The sequence below is a fragment of the Bos grunniens genome, chromosome 12 (genome assembly GCF_055505025.1).
Source record: "Bos grunniens cultivar Pamir isolate PY7600 chromosome 12, Bosgru_T2T1.0, whole genome shotgun sequence".
Lineage (NCBI taxonomy): Eukaryota > Metazoa > Chordata > Mammalia > Artiodactyla > Bovidae > Bos > Bos grunniens.
In genome coordinates this window covers 23,502,686-23,530,526 of record NC_141176.1, presented here as the reverse complement: position 1 = coordinate 23,530,526, position 27,841 = coordinate 23,502,686, and the positions used below count along the sequence as shown (strand labels likewise).

At 42.5% G+C, this 27,841-nt stretch overlaps 1 protein-coding gene across 2 annotated transcripts; it reads right to left on the bottom strand.

Moving 5' to 3' along the window:
* Window positions 1-98: 98 nt before the first annotated feature.
* Window positions 99-27,841, bottom strand: STOML3 (stomatin like 3). 2 transcript variants are annotated; one of them, XM_086328478.1, is made up of 7 exons: window positions 26,737-27,841; window positions 12,499-12,602; window positions 12,345-12,417; window positions 7,078-7,160; window positions 5,351-5,554; window positions 3,508-3,642; window positions 99-1,348 (listed from the first exon to the last, which is right to left on the bottom strand). In XM_086328478.1, exons 1-7 carry the CDS (start codon window positions 26,786-26,788, stop codon window positions 1,124-1,126), a joined length of 876 nt encoding a protein of 291 aa, XP_086184604.1. In that variant the 5' UTR covers window positions 26,789-27,841; the 3' UTR covers window positions 99-1,123. The 2 variants fall into 2 exon arrangements, with proteins under 2 accessions (XP_086184604.1, XP_086184605.1); XM_086328479.1 differs by lacking the exons at window positions 12,345-12,417; window positions 12,499-12,602 and having other exon boundaries at window positions 924-1,348; window positions 26,737-26,937.

Sequence of the window (27,841 nt, the reverse complement as noted above, 5' to 3'; positions counted from 1 at the left end):
CTTTAAAAAATTCTATCTTGTTGCTCAAAATGGCTCCCAAAAGAAAACTGCACCATGGCAACAAAATAATCTCCAAAAAAGCAATTTTTAAAATACAGTCACATTCTATTGGCGTCTTTATTTTTGAGAGGTTTGGGGGCATGGGTTAGAGAGGAAGAATCATTACAAGCAATCCTTGATGACTTGTGACTCTTGGGACTAAGGATAGATTGAAAACATGAAGTTCGCAGGCTACTGTTCCCCAGTGATTTCAAATAACACAGCCTTTTGCCAGCTTCTCACTTGTGAACAAATAAGCAGACTGGAGCCTGCAGGATCGCAGTGTCTTATCTCACCCTCTGATAAAGGTGCTGGGAGGCCGGGATTGGCCACAGTTCCAGGAGGAGGACACGCAGCCAGGGAGCTGAGGGCAATCTGCCTGGAAGAGGGAGGTGGTGATAAATTTGCAGCCAGAAGCCTCAGTGCCTCTTTAGTCCTGAACATCAAAATCAATCATAATTTTAAGCATTCTGGGGATTTTTTGTCACAATTAGAAATTTAGCTAATAACTACTTTGGAATTACAAAGCAGATAGCTAGAACTAGAAAGTGAGCAAATAATCACTTTCGATTGATAAGGCAAATACCTAGTATAAATGTGTTACTTTGTCGATTATCTAGAGTGCCAGGGGAATTTTCCCAACCCAGGGATTGAATCCAAGTCTCTTACATTGCAGGCAGATTCTTTACCATCTAAGCCACCGGGGAAGCCCTGCTTAACCTCATTAAAAAACAATTCTGAAATCGTAATCACGGTCACCCAAAGATCACCCCAGCTACAGCAAGAAAGTTCCTGTTCTAAGTCAGCGATGCCTACTTACTGATTATCCTAAGACTAATGCAAAGTTTTCTTTCCTTTCTTAAAAATAAAAGTAGCATACAGCCCTTCTTTTTTTTTCTTTTTTTCTTTCTTTCTTTCTTTCTTTTTTTTTTTTTTTGTAGCCTCTATGCCTTTTCCTGCTAATGCTGATCCAGCTGTAAAGTTACTCTGCTTGAATAGTGTTGACATTCTCAACACTTCTAAGTGCTGGGGTTGCCATAGGAACAGATATGTCTAAGTGATGGCCAGAGGCAGCAGGAGGACCTCAAGCTCTGTTGGGGACCTTCTTGTGGTTGTCGTAGGTGATGCCATCAATGCCCTCTAGCATATTTATGGGCAGAGGAAACACAATGGTGGAATTCTTCTCTGTGGCCACGGTGGCTAAGGTCTGCAGGTAACGCAGCTGGAGGGCTGCCGGGGACTCGGCCAGCACCATGGAGGCGGACTTCAGAGCTTTAGAAGCATTCATTTCTCCTTCCGCTGCAAGGACCTACACCAACAGAAAGAAAAGACTTTAGAAATAAGGTTCCCGATTGTGACTAGTGCTTGCTTTCTTTTTCTGGGTCTGCAATGATGTTTCTATCCTAGCCCCCACTTGGCCACCCATGTTTCACCCATGTTTCAGCAAGGATTAGAGTTTCATATCCTTATGTGATTAGAGAAATTTGAGGAGGTTGCAGGAAACAGGGAGATAACTTACAAATTATGAGTCCCTACTTTTCATTCCAAACAAAATAAAAGCCCTGCCTTTAACCCAAACAAATACAGGTCCAGCCACCATAGTGATGCTCTTGAATCTGTGCTCCCCATCTGCTGCTTTCATTTGCTGAGAAGTCTGAAATTCAAGGCTTCCAACTGGCTTTTTCTTCTGTGAGTTTCATTTATCACAGATTTTTAAAAAATTTTCATTCTGTTGCCAATTTTGTTTCATTTTTTAATTGGAGTATAATTGCTTTACATTGTGTTAGTTTCTGTGTACAAGGAAGTGAACCAGCGATATGTATACATATATCCCCTCCTTTTGGACCTCCCTCCCACCAGACCCCCCATCCCACCATCTAGGTCATCACAGAGCACCGAGCTGAGCTCCCTGTGCTATGCACGAACAATGAAAGGTCAGAAAGAGAAATTAAGGAAACAATCCCATTTACCATTGCAACAAAAAGAATAAAATGCCTACCTACAGAGGGCAAAAGACCTGTACTCAGAAAACTTTAAAAAACACTCATGAAAGAAATCAAAGATAATACAAACAGATGGAGAGCTATACCATGTTCTTGGAGTGGTAGAATCAACACTGTGAAAATGACTATACTACTTAAAGCAATCTGCAGTTTCAATGCAGCCCCTAATAAACTACCAATGGCACTTTTCACAGAATTAGAACAAAAAAATTTCCAATTTTGTTTCCTTCTTACAGTGTAAGAATTGTTTCCAGTTCCACCTGCTCTTGATTACAAGCAGCAGCTAGTGCAGTCTGCAAACCCTCTTTGGAACCCTCCTAAGTACCCTGCACCTCCTCTGGTTCTCAAGCTGCCCAGGAATGACTTGGAACTCAACTCCCCCGTCGTGGGCACTCGCTGCCCATGTGCAAAAGTGCCTCCCAAGTCCACAGCTTAGAAGCTGCTGGAGCTCAACAGAGAAGTCAGAGATAAGCAGAGGGAATCTTCCTGGACTCCCAAGTAAGATTCCCAAGAGGATAGTTGGAGGCTTCTAATCTCAACGGGTTTCTGATACTTCAGGAAATTCCTCCACACAGACAAGAAGGCTATGAATCCAATAGATTCAAGAACACTTGAGACCAAGTTGTGCTCATATTTTGTAACTCTAACCTGGATTGTAGGCACCTGGTCCTCTTAATCTAGTGTGTTCATTTAACATACTAGAGGGTTAACGCTCGAAAGACAGGCACCAGGTTGCTACATCAGAATCACCAGCTACATGAGAATGTAGGTTCCTGGGCCCACTGGAGCCTCTGCTTCACTGAGTCTGAGGTGAGACCTGGGGATTGGTGTTTGCCTTGCTCATGTCTCTCAAGGGGACCCACCTTGCTAAGTCACTGTGTATAATATAAATCTATATTTATATTATAATATTTTGCATTGGGGTAGAGATGATTAACGTGAGTTTGAACAAACTCCGTGAGATAGTGAAGGACAGGGAAGTCTGGCGTCGCAGAGTCCAGCACAACTGACTGACTAACTGAACGACAACAACATTGCTGATTAACAATGCTGTGACAGTTTCAGATGGACAGCAGAAGAACTCAGCCACACATATACATGTATCCGTTCTCCCCCAACTTCCCCTTCCATCCAGGCTGCCACATAACATTGAGCAGAGTTGCCTGTGCTCTACAGTAGGTCCTTGTTGGTTACCCATTTTCAATATAGCAGATGTACATGTTCATTTCAAACTCCCTTAATATGCCTTCCTCCATCCTTCCCCTCAAAGTTGCCCATGACCTTTTAATTCAGGAAGAAATTCTCGGTAAAACTTCTAAAAAAAAAACAACAACAACAAAGGAAGGAAAAGAAGCAGCCTTCTTATTAAAATCATTGAGGAAGCCTGAGCTTCCATTCAAGCTCCATCCTCATGGGCTCCAGGGTGGGGGGCTCACCCTCCAGTACCGACTGGAGTCGCCCTTACCTTGGCCCTGGCTTCCCGGGTGGCCTCGGCCTCAGCGGCCATGGACCTCTGCAACTGCACGGGAATCCGGACGTCTTTGATTTCCACCCGGGCCACGCGGATCCCCCACAGCTCAGTGGCATCATCAAGTAAGGTCTGTTTCCAAGTCAAAAGAAAGGACATCAATCAGAATACAGGCAATGCGACAAAAGAGTCTGCTATATTTTACATATGCAAGAGAAACACTCTTCCTTTTCTCCTTTTGAATTTACAGCATTTGGAGTGAGACCATTTGGGAAGAAAATAGGAGTTCTTATCGCTGCCTTCCTGGAATTGAAGTAAATCCCAGGAAGGATTCAGAAACATAAGTTGGTATTTCTTTTAAGAGGTGGTTACTCAGCAGATGCACCCAAACCATTCCTAAAGAACAAACACTGTTCATCTAGATTTGAGCAGATACCCCACATTTTCTTGTCACTGACACTAAGCAGGCAGCAATGGCATTTGTCCTGGTTCTGCCATTTACAGCTGTGAATCATCGGGTTCACTCCTTAACCTTTCTGATTCTCAGTCTTCATACCTATGACAGGTTTTCTTTCAGGATTGCCATGAGGTTTGGATAGAATACACATAAGATATCTATCATGGCCCAGCAATAATTCAATATATCTTAACATTATCACTGGGTACTTATTGAGATACGCTTTTTCTTGCTCTGTTTAACCTCTGACCTGTGGCTCAGTTTTAAACAGGTAGCAAGACATACATGTTTTTTTAGGGCAGAAGAAGCCTAAAACCAAAGACATCCTCATCCTTCGTTAGAGCTTCAGACAACTGAAGATAACTTGCTGGTTATCCTGGAGGGGTAGGGATGAGAAAGAATGCCTCAAGAAATAGCAAGATTAGATGAATAGTTCTCCTAAAGCGTAAAGGGCAGAGATCTCCGTGCTACCAAATAGCAAGTGAGCCCTTGCTTTCCTGTGATCCCTGCAGAGAGCCGGGAGATGGGGAGAACTCCCAAGAAGCCACTGACCTGACTGTGATGGGGAAACATCTGAGTCATTGAACTTGTGAAGCTCTTAAAATGGCATGGAGCATTATCATGCAGAATTGATATTATCTTATAAAGCCTCAGGGACTTTGTGCTACCTTAGAGACTGGAGGAGAAGCCAAGAAGGACCAAAGATGAATTTCCCTCTTAGAGAAGGCAGGCTCAGAATAAAAACATAATTGATTCCAAAAACACAGAAATGTGATTGTCTATAATCTAGGGCTTCCCAGGTGGCACAGTGGTAAAGAATCTGCCTGCCAATGCAGGAGACACAAGAGATGCAGGTTCAATCCCTGGGTCAGGAAGTAGGAGTAGGAAATAGCAACCCATTCCAGTATTCTTGTCTGGAAAATTCCACAGAGGAGCCTGGTAGGCTACAGTCCATGGAGTTGGACAAGACTTAGCACACATACACACATATACATAATCTAGGGTGAACAAGAGGTGAGAGGGCTACCTGTTACATCCTCATCAATAGTATAACTACGATTACTATTCATATCTTTATTGACATTGGGAGCATGAAGTCAGCTTTCCTAGGAGGAAAAAGCTGAAGTGTATGATGTCAATTCAACATTTTGAGTTCCAAAAGCAATTCCAGTGGCTCCCTCTTCCCACCTACATATTTAAATCTGGACCTCATGATTGTTTAAAAAAAAAAGAAATGCTAAACTGAAGCCCATGTGTTAAGAACAGTAGTGCACATGTGTGTGTGCACATGTGTGTGTGCACACATGGAGGAGGTGCTTTGAACTGCTGATATTTGATTATCACCGATAATTAAAATGAGTGGATTAACAATGCAGGCTTTACCTGGATGCTATGGGCGATCTCTTCTCGGCCAGCTAGGATCTGGGACAAGGTCCGTGTCCCTAAGACATTCCTCAGAGTGGTCTGAGCCAGCAGAAACGTGGCTTGATGGACATCGTTGACATTAGCCACCGCCGAGACGGCGCTATAGATCCTGTAATAGACCACTCCATCCACCTGAGTGGTCACAGAGTCTCTGGTGAGGATCTGGAGAGCAAGAACACGGAAAATCACATGCATGTGACTTTCACACAAAGAGTCAGACACGACTGAGCAACTGAGCACAGAGACACATGACTTTCACAATGACCAAAACAGCGGCAGACTGCCTCAGAGTCCACTCCACAGAAGAAGAGCGCTCATCACAACTCATGCCAGCATCACCAAAAATCTGCCCTGACTTGAATCTACTATCATCCTAATTAGTAACCAAATTCCTACATAGGTGTGATATGTACCTATCCCTGTAACTGCATCTTATGGAAGTCTCACATCCCCTACTCAGAGCTGAAGCAGGTGTTTCCACTTTAAAATGTAGACCCCTGCTGAAATTCTACCTTCTAAATAGAGGTAGAAAAGTCATTTCCCTGATACTTGAAATCTTTTCGGTTCTCAGTTTCATCAGTTTGATGAATAGCAATGCTTCTTAGAAAACATAGATGGCACCAGAGATCTGTGTTCTATATTCAGATAAAGAAAAACCAATTTAACTTTATAGAGGCTCTGCATTAGTTATTCTGAACTAACATGACAAGGGACTTCGGAAAAAATCAGATTTCTGGGCATACCACGGAATTAGACCCTAGAACTCCATTCTCCCACCTAGAACTATTTACCACGGAGCCATAAAAAGCCTGTGACAGGTCCCTAGGCATCCCAAGGTCTCTTATGATTAGGGCTGAATTCTAAGGTAAGGACTCTGTAACTCCCGCCAGTGCTATGAAGACATCATGGCTGGGTCTTGATTCAGTTTTCTGGACCAGAGAGAGGAAAATTATCATTTACCCAAAGATGTTGATTGTTCTCTCTTCTAATCCCCTTTGCTCTTCCACACACTTTCTTTTCTCTCCCTGGATTGTTTTTGTTTATTAGAAAGTTGCATGACGATTAATAACTCTGTTTCTCTCCCCTGTCCCCCAGTCACTGGCTTGGTTCATTCAGTTTCAGTACTTCAAGAACTGAAAAGCATTATTTGAAATCCAACTGCAGGTGAGCCCTGTGCCCTGGGTGTTCTTTCTCCATGCCCATCTCACATTGCTGGATCCAAACAGATAAACAATTTAGAGCAGAGGTGAGAGATATAGATGACACTAAAGCATTTCCTGAAAAGGTGATGAAAAGGATAATATCATAACCAGTGAGTGCCATCTACCAAATTACTTTCAGCTCCTTCTTAAAATCATTTATCAGACTCTCCCAAGCATCTGCTTGTCATTCTGCATCTCAGCTTCTCTACCTTCTGTATCCATTCTCTCTCTCCTTCCAGACTTTCTCCCACCCAATCATTCCACGTTTTCTACCTTTGCAGCCCTTGCTCTTGGCTCCATTCTCATCTGGCAAAACAAGGCCCCAAAGTTTCAGGAGCCACCTAGGACTCCTCCAGCAGGTCTCTAAGAATTCAGTTCATCTTTCCCTTTATCGTTTGAAAATATATTATGAATTCTCAACTGTCCATGTAACAGGGAAGAGATTGGCTTTATTTCCAGAAACATATCTTTAGTCAGCATTACCTCCTGGGGAGGAATGTTGCAAGTAACGGTCCGGAGATCAACTTTGACAAACACATCTATGCAGGGCAAGATCAGAATCAGACCTGTGCAAAAGTAAATACAGTTTAAAATTTGACCAACTGAAAATAACTGCAATAGATTGTCTCCTAGATATACAGTACATTATTTTTGTGGGAGTATATCAGATGATCTTCAATAAGTACATCTTTAACTTTGGGGTAATTATCTCCCCCTATCCCAAAGAAAGGCAATGCCAAAGAATGCTCAAGTTCAGTTCAGTTCAGTCGCTCAGTCGTGTCCAACTCTTTGCGACCCCATGGATCGCAGCATGCCAGGCCTCCCTGTCCATCACCAACTCCCGGAGTTCACTCAAACTCATGTCCATCGAGTCGGTGATGCCATCCAGCCATCTTATCCTCTGTCGTCCCCTTTTCCTCCTGCCCTCAATCCCTCCCAGCATCAGGGTCTTTTCCAATGAGTCAACTCTTCACATGAGGTGGCCAAAGTACTGGAGTTTCAGCTTTAGTATCATTCTTTCCAGAATGGACTGGTTGGATCTCCTTGCAGTCCAAGGGATTCTCAAAAGTCTTCTCCAATACCACAGTTCAAAAGCATCAATTCTTCAGTGCTCAGTTTTCTTCACAGTCCAACTCTCACATCCAAATGTGACCACTGGAAAAATCATAGCCTTGACTAGACAGACCTCTGTTGGCAAAGTAATGTCTCTGCTTTTCAATATGCTATCTAGGTTGGTCATAACTTTCCTTCCAAGGAGTAAGCGTCTTTTAATGCAGTCACCATCTGCAGTGATTTTGGAGCCCAAAAAAATAAAGTCTGACACTGAATGCTCAAACTACCACACAATTGCACTCATCTCACACGCTAGTTAAGTAATGCTCAAAATTCTCCAAGCCAGGCTTCAGCAATACGTGAACCGTGAACTTCCAGATGTTCAAGCTGGTTTTAGAAAAGGCAGAGGAACCAGAGATCAAATTGCCAACATCCGCTGGATCATGGAAAAAGCAAGAGAGATCCAGAAAAACATCTATTTCTGCTTTATTGACTATGCCAAAGCCTTTGACTGTGTGGATCACAATAAACTGTGGAAAATTCTGAAAGAGATGGGAATACCAGACCATCTGACCTGCCTCTTGAGAAACCTATATGCAGGTCAGGAAGCAACAGTTTTAGAACTGGACATGGAACAACAGACTGGTTCCAAATAGGAAAAGGAGTACGTCAAGGTTGTATATTGTCACTCTGCTTGTTTAACTTCTATGCAGAGTACACCATGACAAATGCTGGGCTGGAAGAAGCACAAGCTGGAATCAAGATTGCTGGCAGAAATATCAATAGCCTCAGATATGCAGATGACACCACCCTTATGGCAGAAAGTGAAGAGGAACTAAAAAGCCTCTTGATGAAAGTGAAAGAGGAGAGCGAAAAAGTTGGCTTAAAGCTCAACATTCAGAAAACGAAGATCATGGCATCCGGTCCCGCCACTTCATGGCAAATAGATGGGGAAAGAGTGGAAACAGTGTCAGACTTTATTTTTGGGGGCTCCAAAATCACTGCAGATGGTGATTGCAGCCGTGAAATTAAAAGACACTTACTCCTTGGAAGGAAAGTTATGACCAACCTAGATAGCATATTAAAAAACAGAGATGTTATTTTGCCAGCACAGGTTCATCTAGTCAAGGCTATAGTTTTTCCTGTGGTCATGTATGGATGTGAGAGTTGGACTGTGAAGAAAGCTGAGTGCAGAAGAATTGATGCTTTTGAACTGTGGTATTGGAGAAGACTCTTGAGAGTCCCTTGGACTGCAAGGAGATCCAACCAGTCCATTCTAAAGGAGATCAGTCCTGGGTGTTCATTGGAAGGACTGATGCTAAAGCTGAAACTCCAGTACTTTGGCCACCTCATGCAAAGAGTTGACTCATTGGAAAAGACTCTGATGCTGGGAGGGATTGGGGGCAGGAGGAGAAGGGGACGACAGAGGATGAGATGGCTGGATGGCATCACCGACTCGATGGACATGAGTTTGAGTGAACTCCGGGAGTTGGTGATGGATAGGGAGGCCTGGCGTGCTGGGATTCATGGGGTCACAAAGAGTCAGACATGACTGAGCGACTGAATTGAACTGACCTGATGAGTTAAGGACTAAAGGAAAGTGATTCCCTAGAAATTAAAATCTTTTGTTAAGAAGCTAAAAATTCTTGGCATATAATTTTGATTTATTTCAATATTTTTTCTATGGACCATTTTTTAAAGTCCTTCTTGAATTTGTTACAATATAGCTTCTGTTTTATATTTTGGTTTTTCTTGGCTGAGAGGCCTGTGGGATCTTAACTCCCCAACCGGGGATCAAACCCACACCCCTGCAGTGAAAGTACAGCATCTTAACCACTGGACCACCAGGGAAGCCCTAACATTTAATTATTAGATATTCTTCAAGAGGGACGGGACTTATGTATACCTGTGGCTGATTCATGCTGATGGCAGAAAGCAATACAATATTATAAACCAATTATCCTCCAATTGAAATTAAAAATTAAAAAACATTGGACCTACTTCTATTCAAGTATTGAGTTAGACATTTATTTATAAGAATATTTTGGAAATTGGTTTTTCCCTGGGTTAAAGGTATCTGTACAAAGATTCAAGCATAGACTTTAGGCCTTGAATATCAATGTCTGTCCACATTCTCATTTATATTCTTCAGGACTGAAGGAATGTTAGCATTAAAATCTTCCCAGAATTTCTGTGTCCCTAAAACTAATGTGTTACAACATTTACAGTTTCTCTGTAACTGTGTTCTAGCTCATATACAACGACTTTCCTCAATTGTGAATACTCTTACTTCTCTCTGAGCTGTCAAGTATTAGACTGGGGAGCAGGGAGGGCTGAGGACACTGCTTTGAGGATTTCATGATGCCTTAACTTTGCTCTGGTGAAGCTTCTCTACAGCAAGAGTGACCAAGACTAGAATCACAAGCATGTCAGCACGATGGGGACACCCATCCTTTTCCATTTACCGAAAAGATTCTGTTTTTGTTTTCAAAGAAGAAACAAGTTTTTGCATTGGGTACCTTGCAAAGGGCTAGTAGCATCAACAGAAAACACTGCTAAGGTGCTTTCTTTCTTTTGGTCTCTAAGCCTTTCTGAGGTAAGGATTACTTCCTAATTTACTCCTTTTTTGGGTGCTAAGTCACCGGTTAAAATCATGGCCCTTAGAACTAGTCAGAGGTAAGTCCCAGCCCTATTGGTTACCAGCTTGTGACCTAGAAACATTCATCTGATTTTTCTGAGCTTCAGTCACCCAATTCCTATAAGATGATAGTGAAGATTAAGCATGATCAGGGCTTCCCTGGTGGCTCAGATGGCAAAAGAATCTGCCTGCAATATGGGAGACCTGGGTTCAACCCTTGGGTCAGGAAGATCCCCCAGAGAAGGGAATGGCAACCCTTTCCAGTATTCATGCCTGAGAAATCCCATGGACCGAGGAGCCTTGCCGGCTACCGTCCATGGGATGGAAAAGAGTCAGATACAAATGAGCGACCAGTACACACACAACATGATAACGCAATAAAATGCTAAACATAGTGCCCTGGTAGCTCAGTGGTAAAGAATCCACCTGTCAATGAAGGAGACACAGATGTGATCCCTGGTCCAGGAAGATCCCACAGGCCACGGGGCAACTAAGCCCATGCACCACAACTCTTGAGCCTGTGCTCTGGAGCCCGGGAGCTGCAACTCCTGCAGCCTGCATGCCCTAGAGCCCTGCTCCACCATGAGAAGCCACTGAAATGAGAAATCCGCACACCGCAATTAAAGAGTAGCCCCCGCTCACCACAGCTAAAGAAAAGCCCACACAGCAAGGAGGATGCAGAAGAAACACAAATAAAAATAAATAAATAAAATTATTAAAAAAAAATCATAGTGCCAGGCATGTATTAAGTTCTCAAGAAGTAGTAACTCCTGTTATGAATACTTTTATTATTAAAGAATAGTTTACGATTTACAGAAGTGGAGAGGTTCTCTGTTAGCAATTTGGCCTGTTTCCCTCTGGCTCTTGTGACATTCTGAGGTAACTCCTCAGCCCCAGAGACGTGTATGACGAGATTTGTTACCCTGGGACATTTAGTGGTGAACTCTTCTGGGAAAATTCATTTAGAAGAGACTTTTCTCCAGAGTCCTTCAAGCTGTGGTTATTCCACCTATTTCAAATCCATTTTTTTTCCTAAGTTATAACCTTGGCTCCACCAGGTGAAACATGACTAGAAAGGGTTTACCTTTGCTCTGTAATTCCTCAGTTGGATAATCCCATCACCACTATTTGGATGAACTCATAAAAATACCCATTAACAAGCATTTCTTGCTTTCTTTCCCTTAGGTTCCTTATTAGACAATGCACAGGGTCTTCACTGAAGCATGTAATTTAAGCATGTGAGATCTAGCTCCCTGACCAGGGATTGAACCCAGGTCCTCTGCATTGGGAGCTCAGAGACTTAGCCACTGGACCACCAGTGTGAAAGTGTTAGTCACTCAGTCATGCCTGACTCTTTGCGACCCCATAGATGCAGCCCACCAGGCTCCTCTGTCCATGGGATTTTCCGGGCAAGGTTACTGGAGTGGTTTGCCATTTCCTTCTCCAGGGGATCGTCCCGACCCAGGGATCAAACCTGAGCCTCCTGCACTGCAGGCAGATCCTTTACAGACTGAGCTACCAGGGAAGCCCTAGTATTCTGGCCTAGAGAATTCCATGGACTGTATAGTCCATGGGGGTCACAGAGTCAGACACGACTGTGTGACTTTCACTTCACTAGACCACAAGGGAAGTCTATATTAAAGTAGGATCATACTACTTGAAATGGCCAAGTCTCTGTAACAAGCTTCTCCTTTTGAAGTTTCTCATATGTTTAAAAATGTAACAGACACCTGAGTGCCTGCTTTAGTACATGGCCAAGTGCAGAGCACACAGAGTGAATAAGGAAGTTCCCCAGAGACTCCACAGTACAGTTGAACAGAGAATGGTTTTAGTTAAATACATCTTATTAGGGGGCAGACAACAGATGTTACTAGAGAGGTGTAGCAAATAACCATTCTCCTCCATGTGCCTTTTAAGTTACTGTTTGAATAGACTCTTCTTTCAAGAATATTAGAATCTGTCCTATGAAATTGCCATTTCAGTGAGTTGAAAACAAACATTAGCAACGTCACAGAGTTCAAGTAAACCTGATGATAGTTCAACGAAACCAGTGTTATACCTGGCCCCTTGGCTTTGTCAGCTTGGATGCGTCCCAGTCGGAATACAACAGCACGTTCATACTCCTTAATGATCTAAGAGATGAAGGGAGAGCATTTAGTGTTAATGGTTCATCAACTCACACAGAGAGACCAATCTGTTTCCCAGGGTATTACCTTCAAGCACATCCATATGGAGATCGGGAAGGTAATGACCATCAGCAGGAAAGAAAGGAAAAGCAGGATCCAGCCACATACACCAAGCCCTTTATTCTTGATGCCTAGGTAACGGGAAGGAGGCAAGCCTGTAAATGACATGGTTCTTAGGAAAGCGATTCAGTGGCATGCATGAAGAAACCATCCAGGGAGCTGGCCAAGCTGGAATGGGGCTGAGGAAGCAACCTGAATCCACACACACTCTTGATGGCAGTAATACCACACACACACACACACACACACACACAGAGAAAATATTCCTTCAGGTTTTTAGATGAAGATGGACCTGTCCCTTCCAAGACACATCTCATAGCAATCAATAATAATAATAACCATAGCATTTACATAGGGCTGCCATGGTTTATTACTCTCAAAACACATAAAACCACCCACATGAAAATCACCAGGGTGCCATCTTAAAAGACAGATTCCTGAGGACTTCCCCGGTGGTCGAGGGGTACAGGTCCAGCCTGCATGTCTCATGGTGCAGTCAAAAGTAATAAAAATGGAATAAATAAATAAAAGACAGATTCCCAGGGCCTCAGAATTCCCCAGGTGAAATCAAGACAACCTCTGAGGCAGATAGGCAGGTACTATTATCCCAAAGGAGACCTTGTAGCACAAGGAAAAACATTTTCAAGAGTGCTTACGTTTGAGTTTCTATGAGAGTCTTTAACTCCCTAGTGATCTCAGAAAAACCACTCAATCTTTCTGAGCCTCAATTTCTTCATCTGTAGGGTGGGGGCAGATATTACCTACCTTGAAGAACTTGATGAGGACTAAATGGGATTGTTTACATAAGGCACCTAACCCATACATTAGTATCTACCTTCGTGTTTGTGCATAGTCGCTCAGTCATGTCCAACTCTTCATGACCTTTTGAACTATAGCCCACCAGGCTCCTCTGTCCGTGGGATTTTTCAGGCAAGAACACTGGAGTAGGTTGCCATTTTTCTCCTCCAGGGGATCTTTCCGACCCAGGGACTGAACCTGGGTCTCCTGTATTTCAAGCTGATTTACCTGCTGAGCCATCAGGAAAGGCCCTATATCTGTCTTAGTAAATGTCTATTACTACCATTGTCCCTATGTTACAGATTGATGAATATTACAGAGACTTGTCAGGCATTGATATTTGATAATTTTGTTTTTTCATAGAATTTTGTTACATCAGCTCACTACATTCAGTGTCTTTTTGCTAATCACATACTACCACAGCAGGGGCATTTTAGCTTAATATCACCTAGGAAGAGATAGAACTAAATTCAAACCATATTTCAGCCACTTAAAGCTTTATAGCTTTAATCACATCAATTACATAATTTCTCAAGTACTATGATTCTTGTCTGTAAAGCATCCAGGTCTGGTAGATCCCTGTACTTTAGAATTATTTATATTCACTATTTCACCTTGTTTTAAATCCTTACTGCTTCTTGTTCTCTTCTCCTTGACAACCAACCACACCCTCACCCCTAACTTCCTCTGATTAATTCCACATTCCACACAAGCACTGGAACTAATAATACTTGCTGGTATCTCCACTCAGATGATCCACATACACCTTATGCTACCTTTGTCTCAATGACTGCCTTAACCATCCACACTGTTGTCCAGGCCAACCACAGAAGTCACTAAGCCTCACTAATACCATCTTAAATTCATCCTCACTTATCCATTTTACTACTACCTGTGCTTTGACAAACATGCATTTATGAATATTTACAAGGATCCTTAAAAGCTGGCTTAAAACTCAACATTCAAAAAACGAAGATCATGGCATTCAATCCCGTTACCTCACGGCAAATAGACGGCGAAACAATGGAAACAGTGAGAGACTTTATTTTCTTGGGCTCCATAATCACTGCAGATGATAACTGCAGCCATGAAATTAAAAGATGCTTGCTCCTTGGAAGAAAAGCTATAACCAACCTGGACAACACATTAAAAAACAGAGACGTTACCAACAAAGGTCCGTCTAGTCAGAGCTATGGTTTTTCCCAGTAGTCATACATGCATGTGAGAGTTGAACTACAAACAAAGCTAAGGACTGAAGAATTGATGCTTTTGAACTGTGGTGTTGGAGAAAACTCTTGAGTGTACCTTGGACTTCAAGAAGGTCAAACCAGTCCATCCTAAAGGAAATCAGTCCTAAATATTCATTGGAAGGACTGATGCTGAAGCTGAAGCTCCAATGCTTTGGCTACCTGATGGGAAGAACTGACTCACTGGAAAAAACCCTGATGCTGGGAAAGATTGAAGGCGGGAGGAGAAGAGGACAACAGAGGATGAGATGGTTGGATGGCATCACTGACTCGATGGACATGAGTTTGAGCTAGCTTCAGGAGTTGGTGGTGGACAGGGAGGCCTGGTGTGCTGCAGTCCATGGGGTCACAAAGAGTCGGACATGACTGAGCAACTGAACTGAGACAAGATCCTAGGATTTTGCTCTTAGAGATAATGCTGTGAGGAGTCCTAATGTGTATCTTTGTGGACTTGTGTAGGAGAATTCCCAGCAGTGGAAGTGTTAGGTCAAGGGGATTAGTATTTACAATTTTGATGGATGGTAAGTGCCCTTGAAAGAGTTCGTACCCTGTGCCTATTCCCACACTCCCTGTCCTCACCATTTATTTTCAGTCTTTTCAGTTGCTGCATTCTAATAAATGAAAAGCATCTAAGTTTCAGATACATATTTCATGTGAAAAACTTCTGAGTGCAAATATTCTTTAATAGGCTTTAAATGCACATAAAGATCTACTCCATAACAATAAGGGTTTACCTGCGTACATCAAAGTTTAAATTTCCAATATATCACCTTCCGAAACTTTGGACCACATCGGGTAGATCATACTATTATGTATGATCTACTATTATGTATGGTAGATCATACTATTATGTATCTGATCTACATACATACTATTATGTATGGTAGATCATACTATTATGTATGATCTACTATTATGTATGGTAGATCATACTATTATGTATCTGATCATACAATAGTAGATCAGACTATTATTATGCAGGATAAAATGCCATTTTGTGCCTTCTCATAGAATCTTTGTTGTTTTATTTATTAGCATTTTAAAGTTATTACTAATGACAGACCTTGTATATGTACATTCTCATTAATAAAAAATCCAAGAAATATGAATAAAACTGGAGTCCCCCAACCATCCTCTCCTCAGTCCACTTAGTTTGGTATATGTCCTTAGAGACCGATTGCTGTGTATTTACATACTTGTATCTACAGTTAGAAAACCCTGGTTTTGATTTGTAGATTTTGTGAGAAATGGCATCACACTGTTTCTACTTTTTTTTTTTTAATGAATATTGTTGTTCAATTTTTAAGTCATGTCTGACTCTTTGCGACCCCATGGACTGTAGCATGCCAGGCTTCCCTGTCCTTCACTATATCCCGGAGTTTGCTCAAATTCATGTCCGTTGGTTGGTGAAGCTATCTAACCATCTCATCCTCTGCCCTCCTCTTCTCCGTTTGCCTTCAAAATATATTCACTGAATACATTTTGGAGATATTTCCATGGCACTACATCTGGATCTACCTTATACTTCTTCATTGTTGCCTCATATATTAAATGTGTGACTCAAAAAAAAAAAAGTTTTATTTAGCTGTTCTCCTATTGATGGATATTATGGTTACTGGCAATTTTGCTTTTACAAACAAGGCTGCAATAACCGTGCTTGGACACGACTCTCCCAGATGATTCGCACTTTGCTGGCATCTTGAGGAAAGCTTTGAGAACGCAGCACAGTCCTTGCCCCTTTGGTGTGTTTTCGCCCTGCTGACACTGTCACAGTTGGTGCTCAGAAACCTAGGGGTGTTGGGGGCTGTGACTTTACACTACCACACGCACAGGGAGCTGGGACTCCAACAAGGACCTCAGCTACACTTTATGCTGTGAGCAAGCCCTTTGCTGTGCTTAGTCGTTCAGTTGTATCCAACTCTTTGCGATCCCATGGGTTGTAGCCCGCCAGGCCCCTCTGTCCATGGGATTCTCCAGGCAAGAATACTGGAGTGGGTTGCCATGCCCTCCTCCAGGGGATTTTCCTAACCCAGGGATCAAACCCAGGTCTCCCACATTGCAGGCTAATTCTTTACTGTCTGAGCCACCAGGGGAGCCCAAGCAAGCCCTAGACACGTCCAGACTCTCTACAGCCTTAACACCAAGCTGCAATAGAAACTGCTGGTCACGGAGAAAATGCCCTGACCTCCATGAGCTCCGCCGCAGTCCCTAGCATCATTACCTGCGAGCGTGGCTCTGTTAAGTACTAAATGTGCCGAGAGAGAGGCCAGAGATGAGGACATGATTAGGACATGATTAATCTTCCAAGATTTACACCTGAGCATTAGAATTACCCAGGCCGCTGCCCCGGGAGGATCGATGGAGCCTGGGGTGTCATTAGCTGTGGTTAAAGTGGGGCTGTCGCCGTCCCCTCAAGGCTGTGCAGCTCAGCGTTGTGAGCACAGCAACTCTGGGGGAGCACCAAACTGCTTTTGCAGCCTCCTGCAGAATCAGCCTTCTTCCTCCCCACCTCCCCCACAGCTAAAACCAGGATGCTGTGCTGAGAAGTGGATTTGAGGATTACAATTCCAATTCAAAGGAAATACTGAGATTGTATTACAAAGGCTCTTCATACATCTCCCATACCCACCCTTTACCTTATCCTACACAAGGATCCTTCCAGAGCCTTCCCTGAGCCATTCCCTTGAGGGGGTGGTGGAAAGAAAAGGGGCCATATCCTCTCTGATCATCTCCTGCTTTAGCCATCTGTTCATCTCCTGCTTTATCCTAATATGTGGAGGGGTGTTTCCTCTGGGTAATTGTCAGTTCAGTTCAGTTCAGTCACTCAGCCATGTCCTACTCTTTGCGACCCCATGAACCGCAGCATGCCAGGCCTCCCTGTCCGTCACAAACTCCCAGAGTTTACCCAAACTTATGTCCATTGAGTCAGTGATGCCATCCAACTGCGTAATTGTCACCATACCATGAAGTTGTCATCATATTACTCCCTGGTGGAGAACTGGACTTTGCTGGGGGCAGCAAATTGACCCGGATTTCTCCTTCATCCGTCTAACAGATATTTTACCAGCTTGGGGTTTCCATGATGGCTCAGACGGTAAAGAAGTTGCCTGCAAGGCAGGAGACCTGGGTTCAATCCCTGGGTCAGAAAGATCCCCTGGAGAAGGGAATGGCAACCCACTCCAGTGTTCTTGCCTGGGAAATTCCTTGGACAGACGAGCCTGGCTACAGTCCATGGGGTTGCAAAGAATCGGACATGACTGACTAACTCTTCACTTTTTTCGCTTTTTAGCAGTTATATGTCAGGTACGCGGTGCTAGAGCTGCAGATGCAAGAGAATAAAACGGGGAACTTTCCAATAAGAGTTCACATCTAACAGGGAAATCGACAACAGGACAGTGTGATAACAGGGTCCTGGCTCTGCTGCACTTCCCTCTCAGATACGCACAGCTGGTGAAGTGAGTGGGGATGAAGAACAGCACAGTGTCTAGTGAGCATCTTCCCCTCGATTGGCGAAACAAAAGATGAGCCATACGGCACAGAAACCGGAGTCCCAGCACTGCTGACTCTGGGGAGAAGGACTCTGGGATTTTAGTTGGAAGGGATTTAGGGATAACTGAGGCCAACTCTTCATTTTGCAGCCAGAAAGCATCCTGGTTAGCACTGTCACCATCCCCTTAATCTCTGTTTAAGTAAAATGGTACCCGCAAGTTCCACAATCTTTGGCAGTGAGGCAAAACCAAGCTTCAAGTTGTAGGTGCATGCCTCTGGGGCTTTGTTCCTGGAGCTTAGATGCAGCCCATAGCACCAGAGGAGACTTAAATACCCTCCAGGACTAAGTGTAAACACTCAAGGCAAGATGTTAACTCCTATGAGGCTAGGAAGTAGGGAAGGAATATTCTAGATCACTAACCCCACTTAGATGGCATTATAAGTAGAAACAAATTTTAGGAAATCAAATAGTTTAGATGACTTGCTTGCTTATTTCCCAATTTTGTCTTGATCTGCTGCTGCTGCTGCTAAATCACTTCAGTCGAGAGCAGTACTATATACAATTCAAGCCCACAGATATGTGTTACTATACATAGACAATTCCTCTCTAAGCAGAAATAGCCATTTAGGTAATGACATTGTTTAAAAACACCAAAACAATGATGTACAGTATACATCAGGGAAATGAAAACCACAATTAGATAATAATACACAGTTTCCAGAATGGCAAACAATTAAAGACTGATAATGCCACATTTTCAGAGAAGGCGATGGCACCCCACTCCAGTACTCTTGCCTGGAAAATCCCATGGATGGAGGAGCCTGGTGGGCTTTAGTCCATGGGGTCGAGAAGAGTCAGACACGACTGAGCGACTTCACTTTCGCTTTTCACTTTCCTGCATTGGAGAAGGAAATGGCAACCCACTCCAGTGTTCTTGCCTGGAGAATCCCAGGGACAGGGAAGCCTGGTGGGCTGCTGTCTATGGGGTCACACAGAGTCAGACACGACTGAAGCGACTTAGCAGCAGCAGCAGCAGCAACGCCACATTTTATCAAGGTTGTGGGGCAATTGGAGGTTTCATAGATGCAAATTGATAAAATCACCTTGAAAAACTATTTGAAAGTATCTATTAAAGCCAAACACACACTTACTTTATGACTTAGTATTCAACTTTTAAGTAATATCTCAGAGAAATGAAGGCTGATTATTTGGAGAAAAGCATATTCATGAATGTTGATTGCAATTTTATTCATAAAATCCAAGAAACAAAGAACCATCCAGACCCATCAACAGTAGAATGAATAAAGTTGTTTTATGTTCATATAAAAGATTACTCAGGAAAAAAGACAAAAGCTATACTCCTATAGCATTCAAAATATGAATTCAAAATATTCAAAATATGAATGAATCTCATAGACAAAACATTGGGCAAAATAAACTAGACATAAGAGTACATACTTTCTGATCCCATGTATAAGAATACATGAGCTTCCCTGGTGGTTTGGCAGTAAAGAATCTACTTGCCAGGGCAGGATGTGCAGGTTTGATCCCTGGGTCAGGAAGATCTCCTGGAAAAGGAAATGGCAACCCACTCAAGTATTCTTGCCTGGGAAATCTCATGGACAGAGGAGCCTGGCGGGCTACAGTCCATGGGGTCTCAAAAGAGTCAGACTCGACTTAGCAACTAAACAACAACATAAGAATACATATTGCATGATCTCATATTGTATCATTTAATTCAAGAAAAGGCAAAACTAATCTATTATGTTTGAAGTCAGAGTAGACTGTCTCTGGGTAGTGGAGTTTGGGCAGTTGAGTATTATCTGGGAAGAGATGAGAGAGCTTTTCAGGGTGCTGGAAATGTTCCGTATCTTGATCTGGGTGGTGATTACATAGACTTACACATATTGAGCCTGTGGGAATGAAAACCAGCCAGCAAAGAGAAAAGCAAAGGCTATTTATTCAGGATTTGCTATCACAAAAGAGTCAATTTCTATCATTAGCATTTTGGCAGAGACTCAAAGGTAGGCAGAGGAGTGGGAAAGCTTTATAGTGGGGAAAAATGGAAGGCTCCAGGTGTGCCTTGATTGGAGGCTGTCACCCTGGTGAAGTTGTGTGTGGACGAACTAGAGGCAGAGCATCCTATGTGATGGTCTAGGAGAACCATTACAGAGGAGTGCCGTGTGGTTTTCTTCTGTTGATCCTAAGTTGCAGTCAGAGACAGAAAGTAGGAGAGCTGTCAGTTATTAATCAAGCCCTGGCCACTGGGGGTTGATTGTTACAGAAGTAATTGTTCAGCTTCCTGAACTGTTGTCAGAGATAACAATCTGACTCCCTGCAAATCTGCCATCTAGCAGGCTGGCTTCCTGGGCTGGTTATTATAGATAAAGGGTTGGTTTTCTGGGCTGGTTGCTGCAGGTTGATGGTCAGAGTCCTATTTTTAGATACGCTCCAGCCTTTTGTCTGTTTGTGTATTCAGTCTCGCAAGCCAAGGGTTTAAGACTTATGCACTCTACCCATGGGCAGGATAGTACTGAGGATGGAAAGCTCACTGCTTGCTCTGCAAACTCAGAAAAAAAAGAGGATGGAGAGAATGGAAGAGCTTTAGCACAACCAGCCTGTGGGCAGTGCTTACAGGGATGGAAACTGTAGGTCCCAGGTCCCGTGACCCTGCGTTCTAAATGAGACACTGCACATGAAAGCTAGATGATGCCTTCCAAGTTAATCAGCCTGTTGGGGGTCTTAGTTTCCTTCTCTGTTAGCACAATTATAGCTAGCCTATGCATGTGGCTAGCTATAAATAAATTACATGTAAAGGAATTAATAGGACTTCCCCAGTGGCTTAGTGGTAAATGATCTGCCTGGAGTGAAAGAGACACAGGAGATGTGGGTTCGATCCCTGGGTTGGGAAGATGCCTTGGAGGAGGACCTGGCAACCCACTCTGGTATTCTTGCCTGAAAAATCCCATGGACAGAGGAGCCTGGCAGGCTCCAGTCCACGGGGTTGCAGAGTCGGACACCACTGAAGTGACTGAGCACACAACACACACAAAGAAATTATTAATCTCATTAGGAAGCCCCCTAGTGAGCTAGGCCACTGCCTAGGAATTTCCTCAAGTTTTGAACATTTCCTTCAGCTTGATGAACCTTTAAAGACATTCTTCTTGACTCAAGGCCCCTGATTTCCCTTTTCCATGAGCACTTCCTTTAGAACATTTATCCTTGTAAATTCTTTCTCTGCCCCTTTGAGATGTAAGCCTTTTTCAAAACCTCTTGCCAGTTTTTGCAATCTGGGACTATCTTTCTCAAGGACCTGGGAGACCTTGTCTTGAAATGCAATCACTAAGAAGACAGCACCCCTCGCTCCCAGTCTCTGTGGGCGGTTGGAGACTGACTTCAGTAGACACGGTGCTGCAAGTTGTAAAATATACTGCCTGTCATAAAGATGTGGGAAGTCTATTAGCAAACCAAACCCAGATGAGATGTCTATGACCACCCTGCAAAGTCCTTCATACTTTTCCACTAGAGCACTGCAGCCTTTAAAAACCCCACACCCTGGGGAATTTCTCAGTGGTCTAATGGATAAGACTGGGCAATTTCACTTCCCGGACCTGAGTTCCATCTGTGGTTGGGGACCTAAGATCCCGCAAGCCAAACAACAACAACCAAAATTTTATAAAAACAAACAAGAAACACCCTACACCTCTTTGTTTCGGTGGTGCTGGTTCAGATTGAGTTTTGACCTCCTCTCTCCTCAATGGCAATAGGCTTGAGCAAGGTTTTCCTTTTTTGCCTATTTAATTTTGTCCAGGTCAGTGTGTGCTTTGACAACTGACATTTGTTTTCTTTTTCTTCCCCCAAATTTTAAACTTCTTATTTTGTATTGGGGTATGGTCATCTAACAATGTTGTGGTAGTTTCAGGCAAACAGTGAAGGGACTCAGCCATCCATATACGTGTATCCATATTTTTCTTAATTTATTTATTTTTACCATACAATTCTAAATATCAGCTGTGGATATTCTGGCCCATCCAGTGGATGGCTCCTCTCCATGTGCAAAAACTACATTTTAAAAGAGGACATACAATAAAACCCTAACTCCTACAGGTTTCTACCTCCTAAAAAGTGGCTTGGTCACTGACTCTGTAAGTTCTTTCAGACCACTTTTAGAACCTTAAGAAAGAGAAGGAGAGAGAGAGACAGAGAGACACTGAGAAAGACAACCAGATCTTTGCTGTAAAACTGCCAAATCAGTGTAGGTGATGATTTAATCATCATCGCTAGTCCTTAGGGCTATAAAATTCCATAACCCCAAGAGTTTTCTAAACTGAGATTTACATCTCAACTACAGACATGAACTTCATGACACATTTATATTAATACTAAGTTTCTTTTTAACCATTTGGTCTTTTAAAGAAAGAGTTAAGATGTATTTTGAAATGGAATATTCAAAAAGGTGTAAAAATAATGTTTTTAGTACTGTGCACACTCCCTTTCAGCCCAAGAACGTAAGCGTTGCCAACACAAAGCCCCACTCGCGTGCCCCTCTTTATATAACCTTCTCCCACCCCAGGCAGCCTGGCCCACAGCCTCCTACGGGACTCCATCCATCGCCATCGGTCAAACGCAGTAGCCACTCCCACGCCTGGCATTCAGAGACCAGGCTTGACACATGGGCTCTTAGAGCATCTTCGATCTAGTTTTTCAAGTAGCAGTGCCTTCTCTTCTCACTTCTGTTTTTTTTCTTTTGGGGGATGGAGTTGGTTGTTTATCGGTTTTTGTTTGTTTTAGTTTTGTGACCTTGCTGCACAACATGTGGGCTTTCAGTTCCTGGATGAGGGATTGAACCCACACCCCCTGCATTAGAAGTGCAGAGTCTTAACCACTGGATCTCCAGGGAGCTCCCAGTCTCTCTTACTTCTGGATCTAGGTGACTAGATCACACGCTAACAGCACATAAACATCCCCTTTGGTAGAGAAAACACCCAAGTCCTCACTTGTTCTTGTGCTTTATGTGGGCTTCTGTGTTCCCTAGACCCCCTGCACACCCTACCTTCTCCTTTCTCTCACTTTCTTTTCTAGGAAGACTTTCCAATCGTACCTTCACCTCCAGGGGCTCCTCTTCTGAGTTTCTACAACACCGCCTACCATCACTTTTCATAGTACATTGTAATTTTTAGTTAACTTTCCTGTGAATTTTTACTGCTCTGAGAGCAGGCATTTTATTTTGACATCTCCATCTCCTGAAACACAGTGGTTTCTGGATTCGTTCATTGAATGAATGAAGTTGGCAGTGCTCTCAACACTTTGGACTATCAAAAATGATGTTCAGCAACAGGATGGATAGATGTATTGATATGTTTGAAGTTTCTTGTTTGGAAATAATGATCCATCAGAGAAGATTCTGTTTGCTCTCAAGAGAGTCAATTAACCTGAGAACAACAGGTCCTCAAGTTTTCGCCTTCATAGGTGTTATCTCTCAACTCCCACCATTATAGGAAGAAAATAAAGAGAAAACATTTTCCTTAAAATCATTCTCATCTCTCCCTTTCCTTTTCTGTCTGAAATAACTACCCATAATAAATACAATTACTTTGTCCTTAAGATTTATGCCCAAACATTCTCATGATAGTGTTATTTATAAGAGCAGTAAATCAAAACACCCTGAAAAAAAAAGAAAAACACCCTGAAAGTACAATGGAGGGATAATTAAGTGAACCATGACATCTCGCCAAAAAACCATAAAAAATTTTTAAGTTACAAAAACATGAAAAAATTGCTATGTGTGTAAGTCACTCAGTCATGTCCGACTCTGCGACCCCATGGACTTAGTCTGCCAGACTCCTCTGTCCATGGAATTCTCCAGGCAAGAATACTGGAGTGGGTTGCCATTCCCTTCTCCAGGGGATCTTCACAACCCAGGGATCGAACCTGGGTCTCCGGCATTGCAGGTGGATTCTTTACCATCTGAGCCACCAGGGAAGCTGAAAATTGCTGTGGTATATTGTTAAAAGAAAAAAATCGTAAGATGTAAAATTATATGGACAGTATAATCCTTGTTAGTAAAATAGTATGATTAGAAAAAATATTGGATGGGGACTTCCTGGTGGTCCAGTGGTTAAGACTTCACCTTCCAATGCTGGGAGCAGGGAGAGCTAAAATCCCACATGCCTTGTGGGCAAAAAAACCAAAACATAAAACAGAAGCAGTATTGTAACAAAATCAATAAAAGCTTTAAAAATGGTCCACATTAAAAAAACAACAATAACTATATTGGATGAAAATTAACCAAAATATTAACAGTGGTTAATTCTGAGTGTTGAAAGTATGACTGGTTTATACTGCTCAGAATTTTCTTATTTTTTGCTACCATTATAATTTTAAAAAGCACTTTAAAAATAAAAATCTACCCATCTGCATGGTAAGTCTCTTCAGTCATGTCTGACTATGTGCAACCCTATGGACTGTAGCCTGCCAGGCTCCTCTGTCCATGGGACTCTCTATGCAAAAAAACTACTCAAGTCAAGTGAAAAAAAGTCTTGTGTATTTTTAGAACAGGAAAGACCAGATGCTTCTTGCTGGGTGGGGAATAAAATGTATGTGGAATAAAAACAATCACTTTCTCTGGGCCTGGCAAAGAGTGTTACAAATTCTTTCCCCTTTTCTGTTTGCTTCTGATCCTGGGGAGATATAGCCAGTAAAACAGAGTCTCAGCAACTTCCTGGTCCTTTCTCTAGTGAAACAAGGATTTTAAGTACCGAACATAAAATCTAAAGTGAAACCCAACAGGTAAACACTATCTTTTCATCACCTGCAATTTGTCTGTCCTCCTCCCTTTTTCTCTCAAATATCCACACAGATTGTTGTATCAAGAGCTTTTTTTCCTTAAGGAAAAATGCAGAATTGCTAAATTTAAGAAACCAAATTTAAATTAAATCACTCAAAATGTGATCTTAATCTGGCAACCTCACTAGTTTAGGAATTTACTTGGAGGCAAACTTCTAATTCCATCTCAGACTCAGAAGGTCTGAGAAGGATGAAAACTTCTAGAGGTGAGGACCAGATCTGTGTTTTAAAAACAGTCCCCAGGAAGATTCTTTTGCATGTTGACGTTGAGAAGAATTTCTAAGATGGAGATGACCGAGATGCCAATTAACTTCACTTTACCTCTTAAAGAAAAACAAGAAAGAAAAAAAGGAAGGGGTAGGGTTTTCTGTCCAAGGCTAATGAGAAGTGCTAATGAGGTCCCTGGGTGGGGAGGGAAAGCCCTAGTTTATAGCATTCTGTACATTCTGATTTATCCTTGTGACGTCACGGAACTTGGAGTCAGGAAGAAATGTACCCTTGGGACTTTCGAAATTTGGTCCAAGCCTGAGGCACATTCTGCAGAGGGCTCCTACTGGGGGTGATAACTAGGACTCAGTTATTCATTTAATTCTCCTAACATTGTGTGTGGAATTTCCTATACAGCTTGAAAGACCAAATGGTGTTGTTTTCTCAGTGTGTCCAAGATGGAGGAGGGCAAGGGCAAACACATGCCACACGTCTCAGAGAAAGACCGACATTGCATCTCATAAACTGCCTAGAGCACGTGAAGTCAGAAGTTGTGTATAAGCCCTACTTCTGTTTGTTCTGTGATAGGGCAGGTTGTTCCTTGTAGTCAAAAATCAAAACCAAGTAGACCCACGAACGCTTTAAAATATTTCACTGGTGATACAGCTTCAGCCGTGCCCTTTATCCAGTTGATGTCTTAACCTGTTAAGTGGAAGCTAAAAAGTCTCATGAAACTTCTTAAAAACATAATCCAGGTTCACTGGAAGAGTGGTCCCACATGCACCTTCCAAATGATGTCCGTGGTCTTCAATCTATCTGTGTTGTTAGATCTACTTCAAGAGAAAAGTCTCTTTTCCAATTTAGGTAGGCATCTCTAAATGTATATTTTCTTTTTTACAAAATGATCACACCGAATGTGTCCTGCATTTCTAACTGGTGTCATGAAGCACAGGTTACTTGTATAGAGCACAGGTTAGGACTTACACACACACACACACACACACACATACACACACATATACCAACATCATCACCATCATCACCATCACCATTTTCTGAACCTCCAAGTTTTCAAACTCTCGAAGGCTCAGTTTTCTCCACCATAAAATGAAGTTATAAAAGAATCTACTTTAGAAATATCCTAAGATTTAAAATAATGCAAGCAATATGCTCTGCAATACAGAAGAACATTAGTATTCAAGCTACACTTCATATTTACAGGCTGTTCTATTTTCCTCAATTTGAGAGATCAGTATATCAGACATGGTGCAGCTCAAACCAACTTTTCTATTTAATCAAACCATCATCAAATGATATTTAAGAATGAATAAATTTTAGCCTGCTCAACATAACTTTGCTAGCTAATGCCAAAAAATGAATATAAAGATAAACACAAATTCTCTCTAACACTTAAGAAAAAGGGCAAGTCATAGACTGGTCTTCAAGAAGCAAATAAAAACCACAATATGCCATGACTTCAAAATTCTGGGCTCTAAATGAAATTGAAGCCAATTTCAATATGCATTAATCCACCTCGTGCTCACTCTCTGCAATGATACAACTCCCATTTTGTGTAATATACATAAAATAAACTTAAGGCAGGAAAAATGAACTTACCCACTAAGTTCTCTTTATCCAGCTTCTCTGGAGAGGACGCCCTGGGATCCATCTCATTCTTGAGAAGCTTTTATTCTTGGCAAATTTTCATGGGTTTGGAGCCAGACCTAGGCTCCAGGAAGCACCCAGATGTGCTTGAGAGAAGAAAGAGCAGAGAGGCAGAGTGAGAGAGTGAAAGAAGTTCCTCTTCTTTCGTGAGCACCCTAAGGATTAGTTACCCTGGTGAAGGAAGTCTGTTCACATAAACAAAACAATTTCCTTCCTGAGTTCAGACTGCCACTGTTCATAGAGAAAATTCAAAGGTATGTGTAGGACCTTCTGATTGTGCTGCTTCTTGTAGATTATCCCCATGTAGTTGTCTGTATCATTGATATAAAACACATCTATACCACATGTAATTTGCTTATCATAATGAACTGTCCAATCCACAGGGCACGCATCTCCACCCTTAAGTTTCCGATGAGGAAATTTCATCCAATGCCTTGTACACACTGCAGTAGTGATCTTCTGACACTCGAATCTGATATCTCCATCCTGCTTAAAATAATCCAATGATTGCCAATGGTTAATACGTAAAGATGAAAATCGTATGTGCCCTAAAAGAACTGCTGGTCTGTTTCTCCCTCCTTTTCTAGCCGCTCTCACATGATCTGTCATTTAGCAATAGCCCCATTGGCCTCAATCAACCCTACTAAACTAAACCCTACTAAACCCCTACTAAACTACTAAACCCGTGTGTCCTCTGTGCCACAGGGCCTTTGCACATGTTACCATACATATTATTATTTGGTTAATGTTTGTTTCTTCCTCTAGATCAGGGGTTGGCTAATTGCATTCAGCTGGGCAAATTTGCCCTACCACTGAGTTTTTGTAAATAAACTGTTACTGGAACATGGCCATGTCTTTTTGTTTCTATGTTGCTTTTGGTCACTTCTGGGCTTCCCTGGTGGCTCAGTGGTAAAGAATCCACCTATCAATGCAGGAGACATGGGTTCAAGCCCCACGTCAGGAAGATACCCTGGAGAAGGAACCATAACCTACTCTAGAATTCTAGCCTGGGAAATTCCATGGACAGAGGAGCCTGGTGGGCTACAATCCATGGGGT